The following is a 20,393-nucleotide window of genomic DNA, read 5'->3' as shown; positions in this document are numbered from 1 at the left end:
CAAAGTGAACTCATGAAAGGCCTTAGGAAGTTTTATATTTCCTAAAAGAAAATGAGCAGAATGATAAACAAAAGAGCATCGACAATAAACCCAAATTAAAAAAAGAAGATAATCAAAGACAGTGTACACATCTTAAGTGTGTGAGGAATCCTAGTCCATTAATTCCCAAGGACCACTCTGACTTCCAGAAGCTTAAGATTGCCAGCTTCTGAATTTTAACAAGATATATGTGTATCTTTTTTGTTTTATTAAAGCATTTTTTTAACAGAAGTTGCCTGGCTCTACATATAAAAGTTCAAAATTTTTGGATGTTATCATTTTCAGTAACTGACTTCTTGCCTTTAGCTCCTATCTAGATCCTGGCATGTCTTTGTAACAGGCAGGATAACTGGGGATACTTAAGGTAGAAAAAAATTAACAAGTTCATTTTAATATAATTTGCATGGTTGAGGAGGTATTTCTCAGACTCATCTGTAAAATAGGTTTAATCACAGTACCTGCTCATATTGTTTATACTTATTAAATGGGCTAAAAAATGGAAAACTCTAGAATAGTCAAGTTACATGATAAAAACTGTATGTTAGTTAATAATATTACAACCCAGGGTTACATAGATTTAATTCTGTGCATTAAACTTCATAACAAAGCATAGGCTACTCTCACACACATCTCGGTTTTCTTCCCCTTCAAATGCCACCATTTGAACATAAGGATCGGGCACATTTTCCCTCTTTCTTTACCTGTTAAAGGCTTCACTGCAAGATCCTTCTCTCTTTCTCTGTGCTTTACCTTACTTTTCTCTGTCTCACACCTCTTTATATATTCTGTAAATATATTCTAAAAATTCACAGTAAGATTGCATATAAACTTTCAGTCATGTAAGACACTTTTATTTAAGACTGTAAAATATCACAGAGGTGTAGAAGGAGTGTGAGATGTGTTGCTCCCTTTCCACATGGCACTTGGGGTGTGTGAGATAATAGAATATATATATTGATCTCTACCTCTGGTTCCTGGCACAGAGCTGCTAAAACCCTGGTAATTTCCAAAGTGATAGGAGCACCTCTTTTTTTAAATATTTGTCTTTGATCCCATCCCTGACACAGGGCTAAAAATTCCTTATAAATACAGTAATAAGAGAACTAGAAACATCTTTTGTTCTGATGAGCCAATTCTGGGTGGGCTCCTAGATGGGGACTCGTCATCAGAAAGACCGAGCCGTGATGACAAGCTTGGAATTTTTAGCTCCCCCATTCTTCTCCAGAGAGGGGAGAGGGACTGGAAATGGAGTTAATAACTGATCATGTCTACATGAGGAAGCCTCCATAAAATCTCAGTAGTGTGGGGTTTGGAGAGCTTCCCAGTAGGGAACACATCCACACTGGTGGGTGACACACTCCAACCACAGAAACAGAAGCTTCTGTGCTCAGGACCCTCCCAGTAGAGGAAGATAGGCAAATGTGAACTGGTTTTACTACCATGAATTACTGAAATAAGCCAGTCAACTGAGCAGCACAGGACTACCTATCAAAGACTGAAAATGGGTAAAATTAAATCGTATTACAGGTAAAATGTGTATCTATAAACATAAAAGCCTTTAGCAAAAGGGCACACATGGGAAAGATTATGCCAACAGCAGAACTGTTTAGTTTTCACTGTTGTCCTGAAACTATTTCTGAGATACTATCACACATAATTATTGATTTCTGAGAAAGTTCCAGGTATATAATCAGCATTCAAAAATGGTTATTCAGTTATTTTTGATATTACAGTTCACAGAAGTAATGTCAGAGAATTTTAGCATAGGAATGACTTAGAGGTTATCTAGCTTACACTCCTTTATTTATGGAGGAGAAAAATGGGACTCTGCTTTGGTCACAGAGCTAAATCACCACATCAGGTTTAGCAATTTATAAGCCCTAGCCACTTTCCATCTCTCCATGCTCTCCAGTAATGCTCCCCATTAATCCTAAAACACATATAAGACAAGGTCTTAAAAGGCACAATTCTCTCTCAAATGTAAAGAGGTCTTAGAATGATAAGACTCTTCTAGCCAGACAAGCTTCAAGTTGAGCTCACCTGCTTTTCTCGGAAGGAACGCCTATTTTTTGACCGGACATTATGGCTGTACCGCATCATCATGAAGTTCTTCTGCTTTTTCTTCTCTTTATTTGTGGAACTGGAAAATGGATTCAATTTGGTTTTCTTCCTCACAAATTCTTTTCTGTCGGTCTTTCCAGCCTATCAGCACATACAAAAAACAGATCACGAGTTACCTCATCAATATATGTGTCTCTTCTGTACCAGGTGCTCCACTGGGTGCCCAGGACCCAAAGCGGGAGAGAGTCCTTGCTCCCCAGTGACTCAGTCCAAGGGAGAAGTGACCATGTGTATATTGTTATACTCTTGGAGGGTAAGGGATGCTCAGTGGAAGGAGCAATCATTAATTCAGCCCGGTGAGGTCAGAGGAGCTTCCTGGAAAGGGAGACCCATGAGCTGTGTTTGGCAGGATAAAGGCTTTCACTGTGGGGAAAACGTGGGGAAGGGCAGAGCATTTCAGCAAGGAGGGACAGCATATGCAAGAGTGTGGGGGAGAAACAACATGGGTTTTTAAGCTGATCTAAGCAGGTTTCAGTACAAATGGAATACAGAGGGTGAAGTGGGGCAAAGACAGGATGGCTCCTGAACAGATGAAGCTGGAAATGCAGGCAATTGGAAATGCTGGAAATGTGTGGCCATGAACAGCCACAGAACTTGCCAGAGGCTTTTCATTAGTGACTGTCAACATTCCCCTGCTGTTGTCACAGCTCTGATAAATGTACTGTCTCTCCCTGATACCAGAACAGGTAATAGTGCCCTTCTATTTTGGATCCTGTTTTGCTCTACATCTTGTTTTGGATATGGTTACATGGCTACCTAGTTGTTAAGACTCATCTACTGAACACCTATCTATGTATTTTGTCTATGTTAATTATACTTAATGAAAACATCAGAAGTATTGCTGTTCTGTGGCTATACAAGTTCTGGATCATGTTTAATTTTATTTGCTTTCCATTTAAAGAACTAGGGAACGCCTCACTCACCATTGCGGTTGCCAGTCTTGTCTCCTTATCAGACTTTGGTTTTTTATGGAGGTGCTCAATGTCCCGAAGAGAAAGTAGCTCACCCCTGGGGTGAAGAAGAAAATACACTGTGAAACAAGGGTGGAGTTACTGCCTCTGTTTCCATGTGAACTGACTGCCGGCCACGTGGATGTGCCATTTTACCTGGGTTCATCACTGTCTATTTCAATATACTTTCTCTTTTGAGCTTTCCCAGGGGCAGCATCTAGTTCTTTCCTCATTTGGGCTATGCGGATTTTCTGGAAGTCTTCCTGAGTTAAAACTCGGCTAGTGCTGACGGCTGCAGCCTTGGCTTTCCGCTCCTCCATGGGCATGGTGTTCAGCTTCTTGGACTTGAAAGCACAAAAGAAAGCTTAAACGGCTACTGGTCAAAGTAAGAGCTTTATCCCCCAGCAAGGCCCAGAATAAATAAAGTTTTAATAAATTTCAGAGCAATGCACTTGTAGAAGTAAATATTAGTTAGGACTTACGATTTCTTGCTGTTCTTCATCGGAAGAATGGTGCACGTCAACCCATTCACCATCGGTATTCATCTCCTCACTCAGACTGGTACTTTCCCAGCCATCTACGTGAAAAAAGAACACTCTGAGTGCTATCACCTTGTTGTTGAGTATTCGTGGTTGAGATAGACACGCAAAAGAAAAGTAAGGTAATTCAACTCAAACAGATGCTCTACTGACCAAGAATCGAGTTTATTGTTAAACAGACCACATCAATTTAATTAATTTATGGAATAGAGAATAAGCACTGACCGAGTATCTACCATGAGCTAAAACCTGACAATCACTTTCTCTAACTCTCACAACTCAACAGAAGAGGCACAGGCCCTAGCAGTTAAGTAACCTACCCCAGGCCACACTGCTAGAAATGCTGCCTACAGCAAAATCATGAACATCTTGTCTTTTCACCAAACTGTGTCCATCAAAACTGCACTTGGACATTTACCTTAGTCTCAAAGCAAGTACCTGACTAACTCATCTAAGCATATTTATACAAGTTTTAAAAACTACTTAGAAATAATCATTAAGAAAACCAAAGTAGAAGATTTTAGATGTCAAAGAACCTTGTAGATACCTCAGTAAAGAGGCATTAAGAGTTCTTAACAGAGCCATCACAGTAAGCTTTCAAATTCACAGATACCCGCAATTTTTCAGTGGTCCCCCATGTCCTATAGGATGGTGTGCCAGCCCTTTGGTATGGCATATATACAACCACTCATGATAGGGCCCCAGCTGTATCTCTAGTCTGGTATCTTGCTATATTCCACCTTGTAAGTTTTCTAAATCCTTTGGGACTTAGCTCACAGTTTGCCTGAAAAGTCTCCTCTATTCTATCATTCCTCACCTATTACTAAAGATACAGCTCATGGGTTGCCAGCTTGAGGAGTTTTTGAACATCTGAGGTGGACCTGACCTTTCTTCTGTCTTTGTGCCCTACTCCAACCATAAAACCTATTAACATTACTGCTCAGCTGTTTATGAAAGGCACTCAAGGCAGGAACCATATCATTCACCTTTGCACTGACAGTGACAAGCTTACAGCTAATGCTTAAGAAAGCTTTGTTGAAATAGTGAATGGACAAATAGGAAGACAGGACTCTAGCAACGTAATAAAGGCTAGCCCTGGAAATCAGAGTGGAGTTCCTCAAGGACTCTTCAACAAGTTCAACAAGCATTCTCCTTCAGTAAGGAGAGTCTTGGAGGATTGCTAAGGACTAATCCTCATCATTTTTTGTGGGAATCAAATCAGAAATCATTATCTTTCCCAAGTGCCCAGCATGCTCTTGCTAAGGGGCAGCCACCCTGACATGAAAAGACATTTCTTGCACTGTAATTGTAAGTTCTCCAAGAGCAGAAACCATGCCCATTTGATCCCTAATGCTTATAACAGTACTTGGCATGCAGTCTCTGCTCAATAAACATCTTCTGAATAAATGTTCAAATAGCATAAAAATTTCAAGGTCAGTACAGTATAGGAGTGATTTTGTCAAGAACAATGCTGAAATAAAAGATGAACCTTCATCTTCTGCAGCATTTTCTTCTTTTTTAACTTCCAGAATTTCTGCTCCTGGAATGTAATCTTTAGCATCCAATTCTCCATATTCTTGCACTCTTGTTTCTATGGAGGCCTCTGTAGGCTTACCCTAAAGGAAAGAATATTTATTTCTAATAAGCATTAAATTATAAAGCAATTATTCAAGAAAAGAATTCTCTAAGATTATGAATTTAGAAGGGAGAATCACAAAATATAGAGGTAATCAAATGACAAAAACAATTCACTTTTGCCTTGGTCAAAGTAAATCCCCCAGCCAGAACTCTGCCCACTATTTTTTTGCTCTCTCCTGATCTGGATCAGTAAACTGGCAGTTATTAGAGAAAAACCACTCCAATTCTTAAGTATAGAGATCACCATCTCTCTTTCTGTTACGTACACACATCTCTCTTCCCTCATAACTCCAAAGAGGTGGTACCGAGCTGGGCAGTGCCTATTCAATACTGGCATCAGCTACTGACTGATCTTTGGGATTCCAATCTGTTAATGATGTCAAAAGCTTTCAAGATGAAACAGCTTGATAGGTCTGTAAGACTCAGTTACCATCAAAGAGCATGTGCCAACTACAAAATATTTAAGGCAGTTGTATTCAATCAATTGTATTTGGGCCTAAAGAATTAAACTATATGTATCACTAATACTCATAATGGAAGCATCACAAATACTAAAACTCAAACTGTAGGAAATTACTCTCACCTTCTGAGATTATAACCTTTAGAGCAACATACACATATTTCACCTACCCGGAATTTCTTCTGCAACATCTGAGGATTTAGTGTTCGGAAGAGCTGAATCAATGTTTTAGCAGACATCATCACATCTGTAAAATATCACCTTTAATTAGAAACTCTGGAGCAAGGAGTCTCCTGAGATAAAAAATGAGTCACTCTATCTTCTTTGGTCTACTGAGAATTAACACACAACTTACTCTTATCTTTGTGTGTTTTATACCGAGCCAGGTCTTGGAGAAGTTCTTCACTCATGGCCAGAGGACATCGAGCTGTTATCTCCTTTATAGCATTGATTCTAGAAAAGGAAAAATACATTAAAAAAAACCCAAACAGCAATTTCATGTGGATCAACTTCAGGTTTCCTCAAAAGGCTAAATGAGAAGGGAGATAGGTTGGGTTTTACAGAGCTTAGGTCTCTAATAAAATTGCAGCACAGTAGAGAATGTGAGGGTGGGCTTTTATTTCAGTTAACCGCCATTTCCTCTAGTAGTGGAATAAGGAATAATGTCTTTTTGTAAAATAAATCACGGCAGCATTTACCTGCCAATTTTAACTTACTTGACTGTGTCAAGTAAGAAAAGTTAAAGGTCTTTAGGGCTGTTATCCCAGCAGTATGTCTAAGGGAGACAAAAAACAGCTATTCTGTACACGACTTAGTTATCAGGAAAGATCAGATAATCCTTCAACCAGTGCTCACTCTCATTAAGTGGTTTTGAATCAAAAGGGCCACTGAAGTGCCTTGGGATTCAATAACAAATAATTTGTTCCAGAAGACATATGAATTCAGGGTAGGAGGCAGGAGAAAAACTTAGATTGCCAACCAATCATTTATTTCAAAGAGTAAAGCTACTGAAAAACCAAAATGTTGATTAAAAGGACAGTATCTTTTCTCTGGCTCCCTCCTCAAAATTCTGATCAATAAAATTTAAAAAATCAAACCTCCTGAGAAGACTAAAGTATATTTTAAATTGCCTTTCTAGAGGCCATTTTGCCAGCTGAGGGCATACACCTTGGCAATGTAAAGCAAACCTGGTACATTAAAAACATACCCACTGCCTCCAGCCACCTTCTACATACCCTACGGTCATGACTTCCCCAGAGTTCTTGTCGGTAACAAAATTGTTGGCCACAGTCATGAGCAATGACTGAATGATCTGAATAGGGAGCAGAAGAAGAGATGAGTGCTGGTAAAATGTCTGTACTTACACAAACCCTGAGGATAATGGGACAACAGATTTTCCAAGGAATCAAGACTGGGAAAGACTGGTAACAATACTCCACTTTGGGTTTCAGTCTTCTTCCTGGCTATCCTTTCACTAAATTTACTCTCCTTTAATATTATTTGCTAATATGGATTTTAAAAAACTGCTCTAACCCAGGATAATCCAATGCTGTTTTATGCAGAGAAAGGCATTAACAGCTTCAAAAAATAATCACCATAAATTTACTAATATTCTTGACTTTCCCATCATAAAATTTGATAATTAAACAAAATCAGAATTCTCAACTTTTCCAAAGCAAACTTTACTTCCTATAGTAAATTTTTTTGTTTCTGTAATGAAACTTCTATGTAATATCTCAAGAGTTAGTGACTCTATTACTCAACTTAAAAAAAATTACATGGGGTGGACAGTAATCCCTGTGGGGAAAGCCACCACAACATACTTATTAGTGGCACTGCTATGCACACATTAGATCCAGACAGAAGATTTAAGAGCTCTCACCTCTGGAGGTACTAGGTGATGCGATGCTTGTGCAGCGAACAGAAGGATCTTTGTTACTTCTAAAATTGTAGGACATCAAAAAGGTCATAGTCAGTGTATTGCTCTGCCTCTCAGGACTCTAGCAAACATGGCAGCACATCCTGGCCTTTGTGCCACCGCTGCTTACCCCACGTGGCACACCCAAACCCCAGGTAAGGGCATGGCTCACTCCCTCACTTCCTTCAGGTCCCTGCTCAAATGCTGCCTTAGCCCTATGTCCTTCCTGACCATATGTAATCTGTGACAGAGCCTGCCCCAGCACTGTCTGTCATTCTTCTTCACCTGGACACATATGTACAGCACTCTCTGCATCTCCCTCCAGATAGAAGCTCTATGAAGGTAAGGACACTGCTTTATGGAATTCTGGTTATGAAACACTGGAATAAACAAATCACTGTGTCCAGCCTAGAAATCACTATGGATTAAATAAATGAATGAATACAAATATGCACTACTCCCTTCAGAGGGGCAGTGTGTGTAAAGACAAGGTCTCTGACAAAAGAAAGAAGTGAGGGGAATCCTAATTTGCTGTTTATTTGCTGAGTGACTGTAGTCTTTTTTTCTTTCTTCAACTTACAGGACTGAAGTGAGGATTAGATGAGATGATGTATGTACAGCACGTAGCACAGCGCTTGGCTTATGTCAGATGACCAATAAATGTTCATTTCCTTCCTACTTTGGTTCAAGTTCAAAAGCAAACAACCACCTCTTCTTTCCTATTTTTATGTTATTTTTAACTAAGAATACCCAGGAGAGCAGCAAAATAAAATCCTGGTATATATTAGAAAGTACAGATAAGGTCAAAGTTCTATTTTAGAATTTTCCACATGAGTATTTGTGGTATTTCTGAAAGAACTTGCTTTGAGAAACCAATTTTTTTCCTTCCCCCAAAATAACTGCTTCTTAATGTTGATGAGCTTAACAACCCACAGCAGATTCTAGAAAGAAGTCATAAGGTTTTCTCTCCCCTTCTCTGAAACAGAACACATTTCACTCCCAAGTCATCTTTGATAATTCAGGAACAACAGACTGGTTATTCCGGCCCCAAAGCCACCAGGGGAACATGGCAAGTGGGAGGCTTACCTCTTTGGTGGGGCTGCAGAAACCTTTGCACAAAGGGATAGAAGTTGAAGAGGAAAAGCTGTGGAAAGAAGAATACATTAACTTTAATATTTATGTAATTGAAGCCGTAGCATTTCATTTCTGTGTAATCATATCACCAGCTCAACTAACTGAGAATCATTTCTTACTTTTGTTTCTCCTCAGCAGCATTCACACCCCAGGCTCATCCAATGTGCTGGAATAGCCAAGGAAAGGAAGGCGTGCTGCTATCTTCACTGTATCAAGGAAGAGGAAGTGTATGCATGATACACCATGGGTGAAAAGGCAGCTAAAACACAACATTCTTCTGCTTGTAAAATTGGTGAGGCTGCAGAACTAATTTTTTAGTCCTCAAAGATAAAGAGGATTACAGGAAGAAACTGCATTGATATTAAGGCTCCAAAGCAAGGCATATAATAGTAACTCAAATCTGAATAGGACCTAGCATAATTTGATCACCGAAACCCCCACAGTTCTGGTTTTATTATTGGACACCAGTCCAGCCACACTGGAGGAATTACTCTGAGCTCTGTATTTTACAGAAAACCGTAACATTCTGGATGACAAGGGTCCAGTTATTAAAGCAAATGTAATCTCTAATTTCAAGAAGAGAAACTTTGGAGAAAGCAGGTCTTTTTCAAAGTTTTCTCATGTGAGAATAAATTAATTTTTTCCATTTTAGTCACAGAGCAAAACCAAGAAGAGAAACTTTGGAGAAAGACAGGTCTTTTGCAAAGTTTCACCATGTGAGAATAAATTAATTTTTTCCATTTTAGCCACAGAGCAAAACCAGAGCCAGAGAAGTAACAGGGAGGATGTGGGTTCAATAAAACGATGGGTATTCAATTGTAGACAGCTGTAAAACTCCAGTATCATTTCCAGCAAACCATGTTTAAATTACAAATCACTTTTGCTTTCCTAGCAAGCTCAAATTCAGGTTGAAATCATTGCACAAGCATATGATAATCCTGCTTTAGGACAGCAGACCATGGAGAAAAAGTCATTTATTCACTAAAATGCTAAGCTTTTCTTTGACAAAGAGAATGAGTGTTTTCACTCATATGCACTTTCATTTAACTTGGTATTTGTCTATACTGTTTGATTTTCAATACAGAAGACTGTTTTAGTTTTCTTCTTTTACTTTTTTTTTTATCTTCTTCTTCTTTTACTTTTTTATTTAAAAAAACTTTTTGAAGAAAGCAGCACATTCAATGATGTGCAGAACCACACTAGTCACAAGAGCAAAATGACAGGAACAACCCCAATGGTCATTTCTTAAGGGCCTGGATTTTTGGGAATCTCTCCTATTTTATCATGGTACTTAGTCTAAGAGTATGTGTGAAGTTTCCATGGGTGTATGCAATATATATATATATATATGTGTATATATATATATATATATACATTACATTATCAATGAGCTCTTGTAATCTAATTCAGTGTAAAATAAATGACCAGAGAATTCAGCTCTGCAACACAAAACTTTCCTACTGGAGTGGTCCAGTCAGGAAAGCTATGAAGGGATAAACAAACTGCACAATGTAGTAACAGTCAATAAAAATATGCAGGTTATGTTGGCCCATTAAAATATATATATGAAACAAAGCTGAATAAAAAAGCAGAAAAACAGAACACAAACTAGTCTGTCCAAAACTGAATATACGTGTAATTTAACATCTACAGTTATTGATAAGAAAATGAAGTGATAAAAATAGCTGTTTTCAGAGTCAAAATTTTAGTCTTCTGTAAATTGTATGGGTTTAAATGGTTTTGGGGGATAAAATCAAGCCATTGCTCCATCTTCCAGGTTTTCCTTTCACCAAGAATAATTTTACTTATAATAGTCACAAAGAGAAGAATTAATTTAATTCAAACCTCATGGATTCCCACCAATCTGGAGATGAAGTTCATAAACATCATCTTCACTTCGAACCTCTCCTTTGAGCTCTCTAGCTGCTTTAGTAGTTTTTCTGCAAAATCTGAAAGGGAGAGTATCAGAGAAGCATCCTGTGGGGGCATAGACTGTACGCATTAGCTAACAGGGGTTGAGAAAGGCAGTGGTTAGATCAGTGACTCTGGTACAACTGTGCCTGAAATCACTCTGTTGATTCAGGATAGCAAAAACAGCATGAAAGGTGAAGAGACTTTGCACAGGTGAATATACCTTTAGCGGTGCCCAAAGGTAAGTCTTACAGATTCCCAAGACTCAATGCCCAGCTACACCAACTATCAGAGTCTCTGGGGATAACGGGACCCAAGTACCAGTATAGTTTAATACATTCCCTACGTGATTCCTATGTGCACTCTAGTTTAACTGGTGTTCTAGAACAGAGTTTCCCAAACTTTTGGTTCCACAGACCAATTAAAATTAAAAAAGGACCAACAGAAGACTGCCAATTTTTCCTTTAGCCAACTACAAGGTCCTACCACTCTTGTGTTATTAAAGACATGAACTGAGGAGAGTTCTGTTCCTCTACATTTTTCTTATTTTCCTGTGGACTGGGAATTACAGATTTTGAGCATAATTTTCTAGGCTACAACCAACTAGTAACAACTAAATATTGATTGGTTGTCTATTAAGCTCCAGGGATGTTATAATCCCTGGCAACCTTGAAGCTAGAAACTAAGCGGGCAGAGATAAGGCCAGTGAGGAACACGGGTAGTCATAATGATGGTACCTTGGGGATCATGAATCAAGTGAATAGCTGAAAAGTTAAACACTTCTGGCTTTTTCTTTTTCTTTTGTTTCTGAAAGAAAAGGGAGAGGAAAAACATTTATGTTCTGATTACAGTGATGAGGCCCTTGGGATTAAATGTGCTACTGTGCTGAAGACTGTTGTCAAGTCCACCCCACTATATATATATATGTATATATATATAAAATCTTTGTTCAAAAAATCTTTCTTTCAAGAACTAAAGGTGGTTTTCATTTTTGAAGATTAAACCTCAGCAATGTTCCGACTATTAGCACCTATGAGTCTTTAAGGAATTTGGAAATACAAACATTAAAATTATACAAGGGCCAAATGAATGATTTTCAGAATAGTCATTACAAAACATAAAATGTACTTCATCTGTGAAGACATGGGTAGCAAAGATACCCTAATACAGGCCATCTTGATTAGAATAAGTGAAAAGTATATTAAACCAAAATAATTTATTCAAATCACAGATTTTGCTGGAGGTGAAAACATTTATTCATCTAAAAATTTAGTGCTTTTCACTTATAATCACACATTTCTAAGTTAAAAAAGTCTCTCAAAAATTTCCTTATTTCAAATTCTTAAAAGCTTTTGCTGAAAAACCATGCATTCTGCATTTTACCGATTCCTACCTCATTTCCCAGGTACAAGTCTCACCTTGAGCACTTTCATAGCCTTTTCCAATTTCTTCCTGTGTTTGGAGCTCTTCTTTCCTGTGGCATACTGCACTAGCAGGTCTCTTGCTGTTGGTCCTTCATCCTGAGGAAGAAAACCACTTTGTAAAACTGTAACAAGGAAAATCTGCATAGAAGAAAAAAGCAATTCTTTCAGCCACTTCTTTGTACTTACACTCTTTACACATAGCTATTAAAAATGAGCATGGCTTTCAAAATTTAATAAAAGGTATCTGCCCAGGTGCATAAGCAGGCATGTATAGAGATTTTTCAAGCAGCAATAATTTTTGTTTTTAAATTTTGATTACAACTTTGTTTTTATTTGAAAAAAGTAACTGGAAATGTATTTATCAATAGGGAAATGATTAACCTATAGTAATTCATATTCTGAATTACGTGGAGGCTAAAAGAATGAGGTAGATCTGTATGTAGTAACAGAAGATCTAAATGCATTGGGACATTAGTATGTATCAACACAAGGAAAGCAGGTTGCAGAATAATACATATATTATTTACTTGCATTTTAAAAACCTACTACACACACAAAACAAAATGTATACACATCCATAAATAAGTGCATGGAAAATGAAATGGTTTTCTGTGAAGAAGAAACTGAGAAGTGGAGGTAAGACAGGGTCAAGAAAACTGTATTTGTAGCATTTGAAATTTTTTACAATGGGAATATATTGTTCACAGGTTATTTAACAAAGTAACTAAAAAATTTAAAAATGTTATTACATATTCCAGTATTTTTGTTCTAAAATGTTAAATGGGAAGGGAATTTTGTTTAGACTTTCTCCTTTTCAGTTTTAATAAAAAATATTTTTTATAAAGAAAATTTCATGGCATCATAAATCTTAGTTTTTCCTTTTAAAGATGTCATGATTTACTCCTCTGCCTTCCCCCATATTAAACTTCCATGATGTTGACGCTCTATCTCAAAAATATGTTGGCAACAATTTTCAGTCTAAGTTTATATACTGAGATACAGATTTAGCTTCAGAATGAAGAACAAGCCTGAATAAATATGTTTTATTAGTTACTTAACCAATTTTCCTAAATTTAAGTGACATATCTTAAATAGAATAAAACCTCAGCATGGCAGAACTCAATAAGGGATGAGGGTAACACAAGTTTCTATCTAACCTGGCAGTCATGGACTTTCGAATGTGGATTGAGAGCAATAATGCAATCTGACAAATTGTGAAGTTCAAAGCCACCTATGGTTAAACTAACCTCAGATTCTGAGTCGCTGTCCTGTTTCTCTTCTTCATCTTTCCCAAGGAAGAATGTTAAAGCAGCAACTAATATCTAAAGACCAATCAGGACAAAGACAATTACTCATTCCAGCTTACAACAAAGAATAAATACTTTGGTCTACATTTTATATATGTGTACAAAGTAGGATATGAAGATAAAAAAACAAAGAGTGGTGGGATTTTGGCTCATTTTTCTTAATCAAAACATGTTTTTATAATATTATTTGTCTGAAAAAAATATGTTAACTAGAAAAAAAACTTTAAATAAAAATAGCCAGTCTCAGGCCGAGAAAGACAAGTACCAAATTATTTCCCTCGTTTGTGGAGTATAACAATGAAGCAAAACTGAATGAACAAAACAGCAGCATATTCACAGACTCCAAGAAGGGACTAGCAGTTACCAAAGGGGAGGGGTGGAGGAGGGTGGGGGGGGAGGGAGGGAGAAGGGGATTGAGGGGTATTATGATTAGCACACATGGTGTAGTGTGTCACAGGGAAGACAGTGTAGCACAGAGAGGGAAACAGCGACTTGTGGCATCTTACTACACTAGTGGACAGTGACTGCAATGGGGTATCGGGGGGGACTCGATATTATGGGTGAATGTAGTACCCACATTGTTTTTCATGTGAAAACTTCATAAGAGTGTTCATTAGTAATACCTTAATAAAAAAAAAAAAAAATAGCCAGGCTCTACATAGCTGTTATTCATCAAGTAGACTGTCAAGTTTTTCTACATTCCCCACAAGAAAGTGACGTATCAGTCCTTCCAACAGAAAGTTAAATAAGCCTTAAATTTCTTTCAGCTGTGCCTGATTCCAATAAAAGAACAAATCAAGAATTAGAGGGGAAAACATAAAATAAATGCTAAGGCTATTGTTTAATAAAAAGCATTTTAAAACTCATGATATTTTGTTTGATTCCTCTAAAGCACAGATGAACTACGGATATAGGCTAAGCACAAAAAGAGCATTATTAAACGTGAACCACACGTCTACACACTACCTCTTCCTCGTACGCCAATCTCCTTTCCCTTCTATCTGGACAGACTATTCACAGGCCCTACAGGCACTCACCTTGGTGACCTTAGAGAAACATGCAGTTGTGATCACATTGACAGTTTTGGCATCATTCCTGGAGGAAGAAAAATGAGTGTTTAAAATTTTTCCTTCTACCATATCTCATAGCATAGACAATGAATGACACAAAATAAGCAATATAATAAATGTTTCTGACTTGTTAGAATGTATAGGAGTAATATTTAGAGTCATGGGTTGCTAAATAGTCAACCACAGGTGGACTTTTAATTAAATTTTACCCCAGTCTTACATCAGAAAATCACACAGCCAATAAAATGGACTTTTTGAATAATTTTTAAGGACACAGGAATCTACTCAAGATAAGTGAAACAAAAAAGAGTAAAAAACTATGACTATAGCAAAATTCCAATCATATTTAAAAATTCACATTAAAGAAAAGATAGGAGGAATTACCATAAACTATTAACAGTGATCATCTCTGGATGCTAGGACTAATAATTTTAAAAAATTTTGAACTTTCCAAAATTTTGTTGCTATTAATATTACTTCTAAATTTTAAAAGTTAGTGAATAAGGAAAAGACAGTTGAAAATATTGTATCAACAAACCAAAGTTTATGAAACATGATTATTTTACATATAAAGGATAAAATGACTTGAAAATCTTCAGAGTGGTACAGTAGGAAAGCAGAGACTTCAGAGTCAGTTAGAAATGGGTTTGAATTTCAGCTCTACCCTTTACTAGCTACTGAACTTAAACTCAGTGAACTTCAGTATTATTATCTATAAAATGGAGATAATCCCAGAAAAGCTGCATTCCATTGTTCTGAAGGTTGAACAAGGTAATATAAAGTGTAGGTGTTCAAGAAATGATAGCCAATGTTGTTATTAGTTATCTGCATCATCTCTGTGTTTTTACTGCCAACTTAATCTATGACAGAGGTATATTAAAGAGCTCAAGATCCAGAGAAATACTTGCATGTGTGCTGTGTAGTAATTACAAATTACAAATGTATAAAAGAGTCTATTTCTCAAGAGACACACATATATTACCAGATGTTTCTTCTGTAGAGTTCAATCATCACATCCAATGATATCTTGGCTGCAGTTGCATTGCTGTCTCTCAACATGGTGTACATGAAATTCTGCAACACCTGAAGTAAAAGAGGAGAAAGAAGCCTTACTACACTGATGGTACAACCCTGCAAACACAGAAAACAGAAGGGTACTTACTATATTCACTTTATTGTTCTTGTGTTTTGCATTTATATTCTTGACATCAGTCACAATATGTGTGTATAAAGTCTGAGGAAAAGAAGCAAAAACACAGAGATATTACCCAACATTTCTAACCTTGCTCGATTTGGAGGAAGGTACAGATGTACCAGAGGATTTAATTTTCCCTACTTTCCATTCTATCACAACAAACAAAACCAAAATCAAACTAAACCAAACCAAACAAAAAGCAGCAGCTAAAGTGCAAAAGGAAAGCTGCCCTGAGAAGGTTAAACATGGAGGTAGGACCTACTAATCCCACTCCTGCTTATATGCTCAAGAAAAATGGAAACATATTTCCACACCAATGTTCACACAAATATTCACAGCAGCATTATTCGTAAGAGCCAAAAAGTGGAGACAACTCAATGTCCATTAACAGATGAATGGATAAACAAAGTGTAGTATTTGTTTATATGAAATGCTATTTGGCAACAAAAGGAATAAAGTATTGATACATGCTACAATCTGGATAAACCCTAAAAGCATTATTCTAAGTGAAAGAAGCCAGTATGACTCCATTTATATGAAATATCCAGAGTAGGCAAATTTAGAGACCAAAGGTAGACTGGTGATTGCCTAGGACTGGGAGAGATGGCGGGATGGAGAGGTGCTAATGGAAAGGGGTTTTCTTTTGAGAAGGATAAAAATGTTCTAAAATTGTGGTGATGATTGCAAACTGAATATACTAAAAACCACTGATTATATACTTTAAGTGGGTGAATTGTATGGAATTGTATCTAAAAAAAAACTGTTATTAAAGAAAAAAAGGAAAGCTGTTCCATTTACTGAACCCCTAAGGGCATACAAGACAATCATGGGAATACAAATATCATTGGTGTCCAAATATGTTACCATGGACGACTTTTATCCCACAAGTTAAACCAAGAAGTGCAAGTGCTAAAATTAAATGGCAGTCTCTTAATACTTTGGAAAAACCTTTTTAAATTAATGAATGTAAGCTTAGTTTTCCTTTCTTGTATTTCTTTCATAAACCTTCAGCTTCTCCTGTTATTTAAGTAAGCAAATAAAAAGTCATAGGGAAATATTAATAACAAAAAAAGTTTATTTGGGGGTAGGACAGGGGCAGTTATAGCTATGAGTGTCCACGCTCTGATTTAGCTAGTCAGTACAGTGCAGTGGAAAGGGGCTTGGGATCTGGAGCCTGGGTTTATATTCCTGCCCACCACTCCAAAAATACATGATTCAGAGCACATTACTTGATCACTCTGCCTCAGCCTTTTCATTTGAAAAATAATAATAATAATGGTAATAATTAAAAACTAATAAAAAACTATCTCATTCTGTGAGAAAAACAAATACATAAAAAGACCTGAAAATGGCATCCAGCAAAAAAGAAAAGATTCAATATACATTAACTATTACCATCACACTGCATGCACACAATGTTTTTTTCCCTCTTAAAATTATTCTTAACTGTATCCAATAATGAGAAGCATCAAGAATTCACTCTCCAAGTTTTATGTCACTGAAAGGAAGAATGAGATACAGAGGGAGAAAAAAAGCAATTTTGCTCTTTACCTTTCGCAGAAGCTTATCATGGCAACGTAGAAGTTCAAAGAAGAGTTCTAGTAGACTTGTTGGATTGATGAGATTCTTATTTCTCAGTAAGATCAAAGCTTTGCAAAATGTCTCAGGAAGGAAAAGAAACATGTAATAAGATAACGATAAAGCTAAGATGAAAAAGCTAAGATGAAAAAATGGAGCACATATATCCCCAAACAGAAATGTCTTCTCCTAACCAGGCATTAGTATAGGCATCAAAAGAAACACTCTGCCCTCAGGGACCTTACAGTGGAAAGGAGCAGAAGAGGGGATAGACCTTGCAACTATACAGATGTACCTCAGATAATAAGTGTTTTACTGCCAAGGAAGTAAAACAGAATAATATAACTGATACACTGTAACTGAGGGGGGCCACCTTACATAGGTGAATATGTGTCAAGATAGAACAAAACCTGTGAACACTGAATCCACAAAGATAGGAAAGGTGGGGTAACAAGAATACCACACACTGAATTGGAATAATCAATCTCAATTTGTGGCCCTACAAGGCATTCTTCGGAAGTACTGTGAGTACCAAAGATGGCCCAACAGCAGCTGTAGCCCTCTTGCTTACCACTGACTTCGTGAGTACCCGCATCACCCAAATTCTGCTTCTAATGCTATAGACTGAACAAGAAATCCTTGGTGAACAGTTGATTTTAAGTCTTGGAACAAAAAAAAGCAGTAAGAAAGGGTTTATTTTTCTTTTGGGCCTAATCAAATTAATAAAATCCTGGAGAAGTATAAAAATGGTAGAATGACAGAAAGCCTAAGAAAATGTAAGAATAACAAAGTTGGATCTATGGACTTAGCATTTTTACAAGTTTTGGTAAAAGATATTAATATGTTGTGATCATAACAGTTGTATTATGACTATCTGCTGTAAAGGTGTTTGAAAAGTAGATACATGAAATTGGAAAATGTCTTAGACTGGGTTCCCTAGACGTAGAGCCCAATTCATCACAGTGATTTGCCCAGTGGGTGCTCTGTTCTAGAAGATGAGTAGGGCAGAGAAAAGCGAAGCTAAGCCAAGGGTGTGTCCTTGGCTGAAGATCAGCTTTACTCCAATCCCAGAGAATGCCTGCAGCTCCAACTGCAACACAAAGTTGGATTCGCCTTGAGGCAGGGTGCTGGCCTTTTGTACCTCTGGGTTAGTCAGGTACAACCTGTGGGCTAGCAGGACAACCTCCCAGGTGCTAGGGCTCTCATATAGGTAGAGACAATGGTCTATAGAAAGGGGCAATTGGGGCCATTAGCAGGCAAAATTTACCACAGGTTGGGGAATGGGGACACTGGCCTGGTAAAGGGGATCTCAGCCAGGACCCAATGTCAACCACTAAAATGACAATGTTTAAATGCTCAAATTAAGCATGACAGGAGTGCTCCTAACCACTTCTGATTTGGCACTACTTGATTTCAATTGACTTTTGCTCAAATAAACTCTTAAAAATTTTAAATATAAAAAATTACAAAACTCTAAGTTGTAAAGGGGCATAATAATTTGCAATCACAATAAAAATTGGTCATGGGGATGGTAGTACAGCATGAAGAATACAGTTAATGATCCTGTAACATCTTACTATATTGTTAGATAGTGACTGCAGTATGTAAGTATAGGGGGTTAAGGATTAAATAATATGGGTAACTGTTGAACCACTGTGTCATATAACTGAAACCAATATAAGATTGTCTATCAATGATACTTTAATAAAAAAAAATGTAATGGGATAGGGCATTTGGCCGATTGATAGCAGGCTCAAAAAAAAAAACCAAACAAACAAAAAACTGTAAGTTGTAATTAGGATTCTTCATGCATATGAGATTTGAGTAATTACATGGGATCACCTACTCAAAAGAGGGAAAAGAGTATCTTGGCAGGGTTAGCCTGCTGAAATACCAGAAAGGTAAGAGAGGGGAGTGTAACAGAAACATGAGGTCAAAACAGGCAGAAAGTTGATCATGTAGGGACTGAGAGGCCATGTTAATAAGTCTGAGTTTATTCTAAATATAAATGAGAAGGATTTTATGGAAGAGGTGACAAATTCTGATTTACATTTTAAGAAGATGTTTGGCCAACAGGCTGTTCTCATTTATACATGTTACAAACACACATGAACACAGCACAAGTTATAAATCCAAAAACTGGTCCTACCATTCGAAGATCTGGATCCAAGACAGTGTGATTGTAGGAGAGAAGATCTTTCAGCTCTTGAGGAAAGTTACTTAAATGTTCTGGATAGCAGTGACCAATCTGCAACAAAGCAAAGGATCTTCTGAAGTTTTTCTTTTTCTCCTGTAATTCATATGCACATATTTAGGATGTTCGGCAAAAGGAGAGTAAAAGGCTGTTTCATAGAGGTAGATGGTCCCAAATCATCTCTTTCCCTTCTACATGCTAATTTCTCTGACCCCTTTCATATTTCCTTTAGTCTTAGTGAAAAATGTGTGACAAGATTTTTAGAGTCTGCTTTTATGATGAATTTGAAGTACTCTAACTCAACATAGGGAGAAAATAAAATTTGCAAAATGGGAAAATTTTTAAAAACCTCTCTTAAAATTAATCTTCCATGCCCAGAAGGAATAAGGTTGAGTATTACTGGAAAAATATTCTGCAAAGTGTGCAAAACAACTGGTCTTTGTTTTACTCAGATATTATCTTCTTACCTGTGCCATGAACATCACCAATTCTGTCAGTTCTTTGCTGGGTTTATTTGGTTGTAATTTGAAAATCTCCACATTGGATTTGTAGTGATTATACTGCTGTAGAAACTGTAGAAAAACAAAATTGAAATGGGTTACCTTCTATTATGTGACTTTCTCAGTACAGAAAGAAAAATTACTTAGTAGAAGTCTTTGATAGTGGCATGGAGAAGATGTGGCAAAAGTATGCTGAAATGCCTTTCCTTGTCTGCATTCTCCAAAATGAGTTCTGAAAATCTAAGCTTCTGGCCCAAGTCTGTCAGGTGCTATCCAAATTACCCCTACTACATAGTCTGTGTATATAGAGCATTCATATTAGCAGGAAAACACACTGGGTCAGAAAATGATAAATTCTTAAATTTATGAATTATAAATGATAAATTTATATAATATACCTCAAGTACACAAACTG

The 20,393-nt window shown here is 37.1% G+C and overlaps 1 protein-coding gene across 2 annotated transcripts in view; it reads right to left on the bottom strand.

Annotated features, from left to right (window-relative positions):
- The window catches only part of SDAD1 (SDA1 domain containing 1), a 28,780-nt gene that overhangs the window by 1,781 nt on the left and 6,606 nt on the right, over positions 1–20,393 (bottom strand). The window contains exons 2-21 of one of the 2 annotated variants that reach the window (XM_037003307.2): positions 19,946–20,050; positions 19,434–19,574; positions 17,258–17,368; positions 15,674–15,745; positions 15,494–15,594; positions 14,479–14,536; positions 13,382–13,456; positions 12,129–12,230; positions 11,448–11,517; positions 10,645–10,748; positions 8,752–8,809; positions 7,630–7,688; positions 6,983–7,059; positions 6,103–6,200; positions 5,918–5,994; positions 5,139–5,265; positions 3,593–3,687; positions 3,267–3,454; positions 3,084–3,168; positions 2,080–2,241 (exon numbers count right to left, since the gene is read on the bottom strand). In XM_037003307.2, the coding sequence (XP_036859202.2) occupies positions 2,080–2,241; positions 3,084–3,168; positions 3,267–3,454; positions 3,593–3,687; positions 5,139–5,265; positions 5,918–5,994; positions 6,103–6,200; positions 6,983–7,059; positions 7,630–7,688; positions 8,752–8,809; positions 10,645–10,748; positions 11,448–11,517; positions 12,129–12,230; positions 13,382–13,456; positions 14,479–14,536; positions 15,494–15,594; positions 15,674–15,745; positions 17,258–17,368; positions 19,434–19,574; positions 19,946–20,050 (1,965 nt within the window). The remainder of the gene's footprint in view (positions 1–2,079; positions 2,242–3,083; positions 3,169–3,266; positions 3,455–3,592; positions 3,688–5,138; positions 5,266–5,917; positions 5,995–6,102; positions 6,201–6,982; positions 7,060–7,629; positions 7,689–8,751; positions 8,810–10,644; positions 10,749–11,447; positions 11,518–12,128; positions 12,231–13,381; positions 13,457–14,478; positions 14,537–15,493; positions 15,595–15,673; positions 15,746–17,257; positions 17,369–19,433; positions 19,575–19,945; positions 20,051–20,393) is intronic. The other variant, XM_017667412.3, reaches the window with a different exon arrangement.

Source organism: Manis javanica, chromosome 5, assembly GCF_040802235.1.
Source record: "Manis javanica isolate MJ-LG chromosome 5, MJ_LKY, whole genome shotgun sequence".
NCBI lineage: Eukaryota > Metazoa > Chordata > Mammalia > Pholidota > Manidae > Manis > Manis javanica.
The sequence above is the reverse complement of the archived record's forward strand: the minus strand, read 5'-3'. Positions and strand labels throughout refer to the sequence as shown.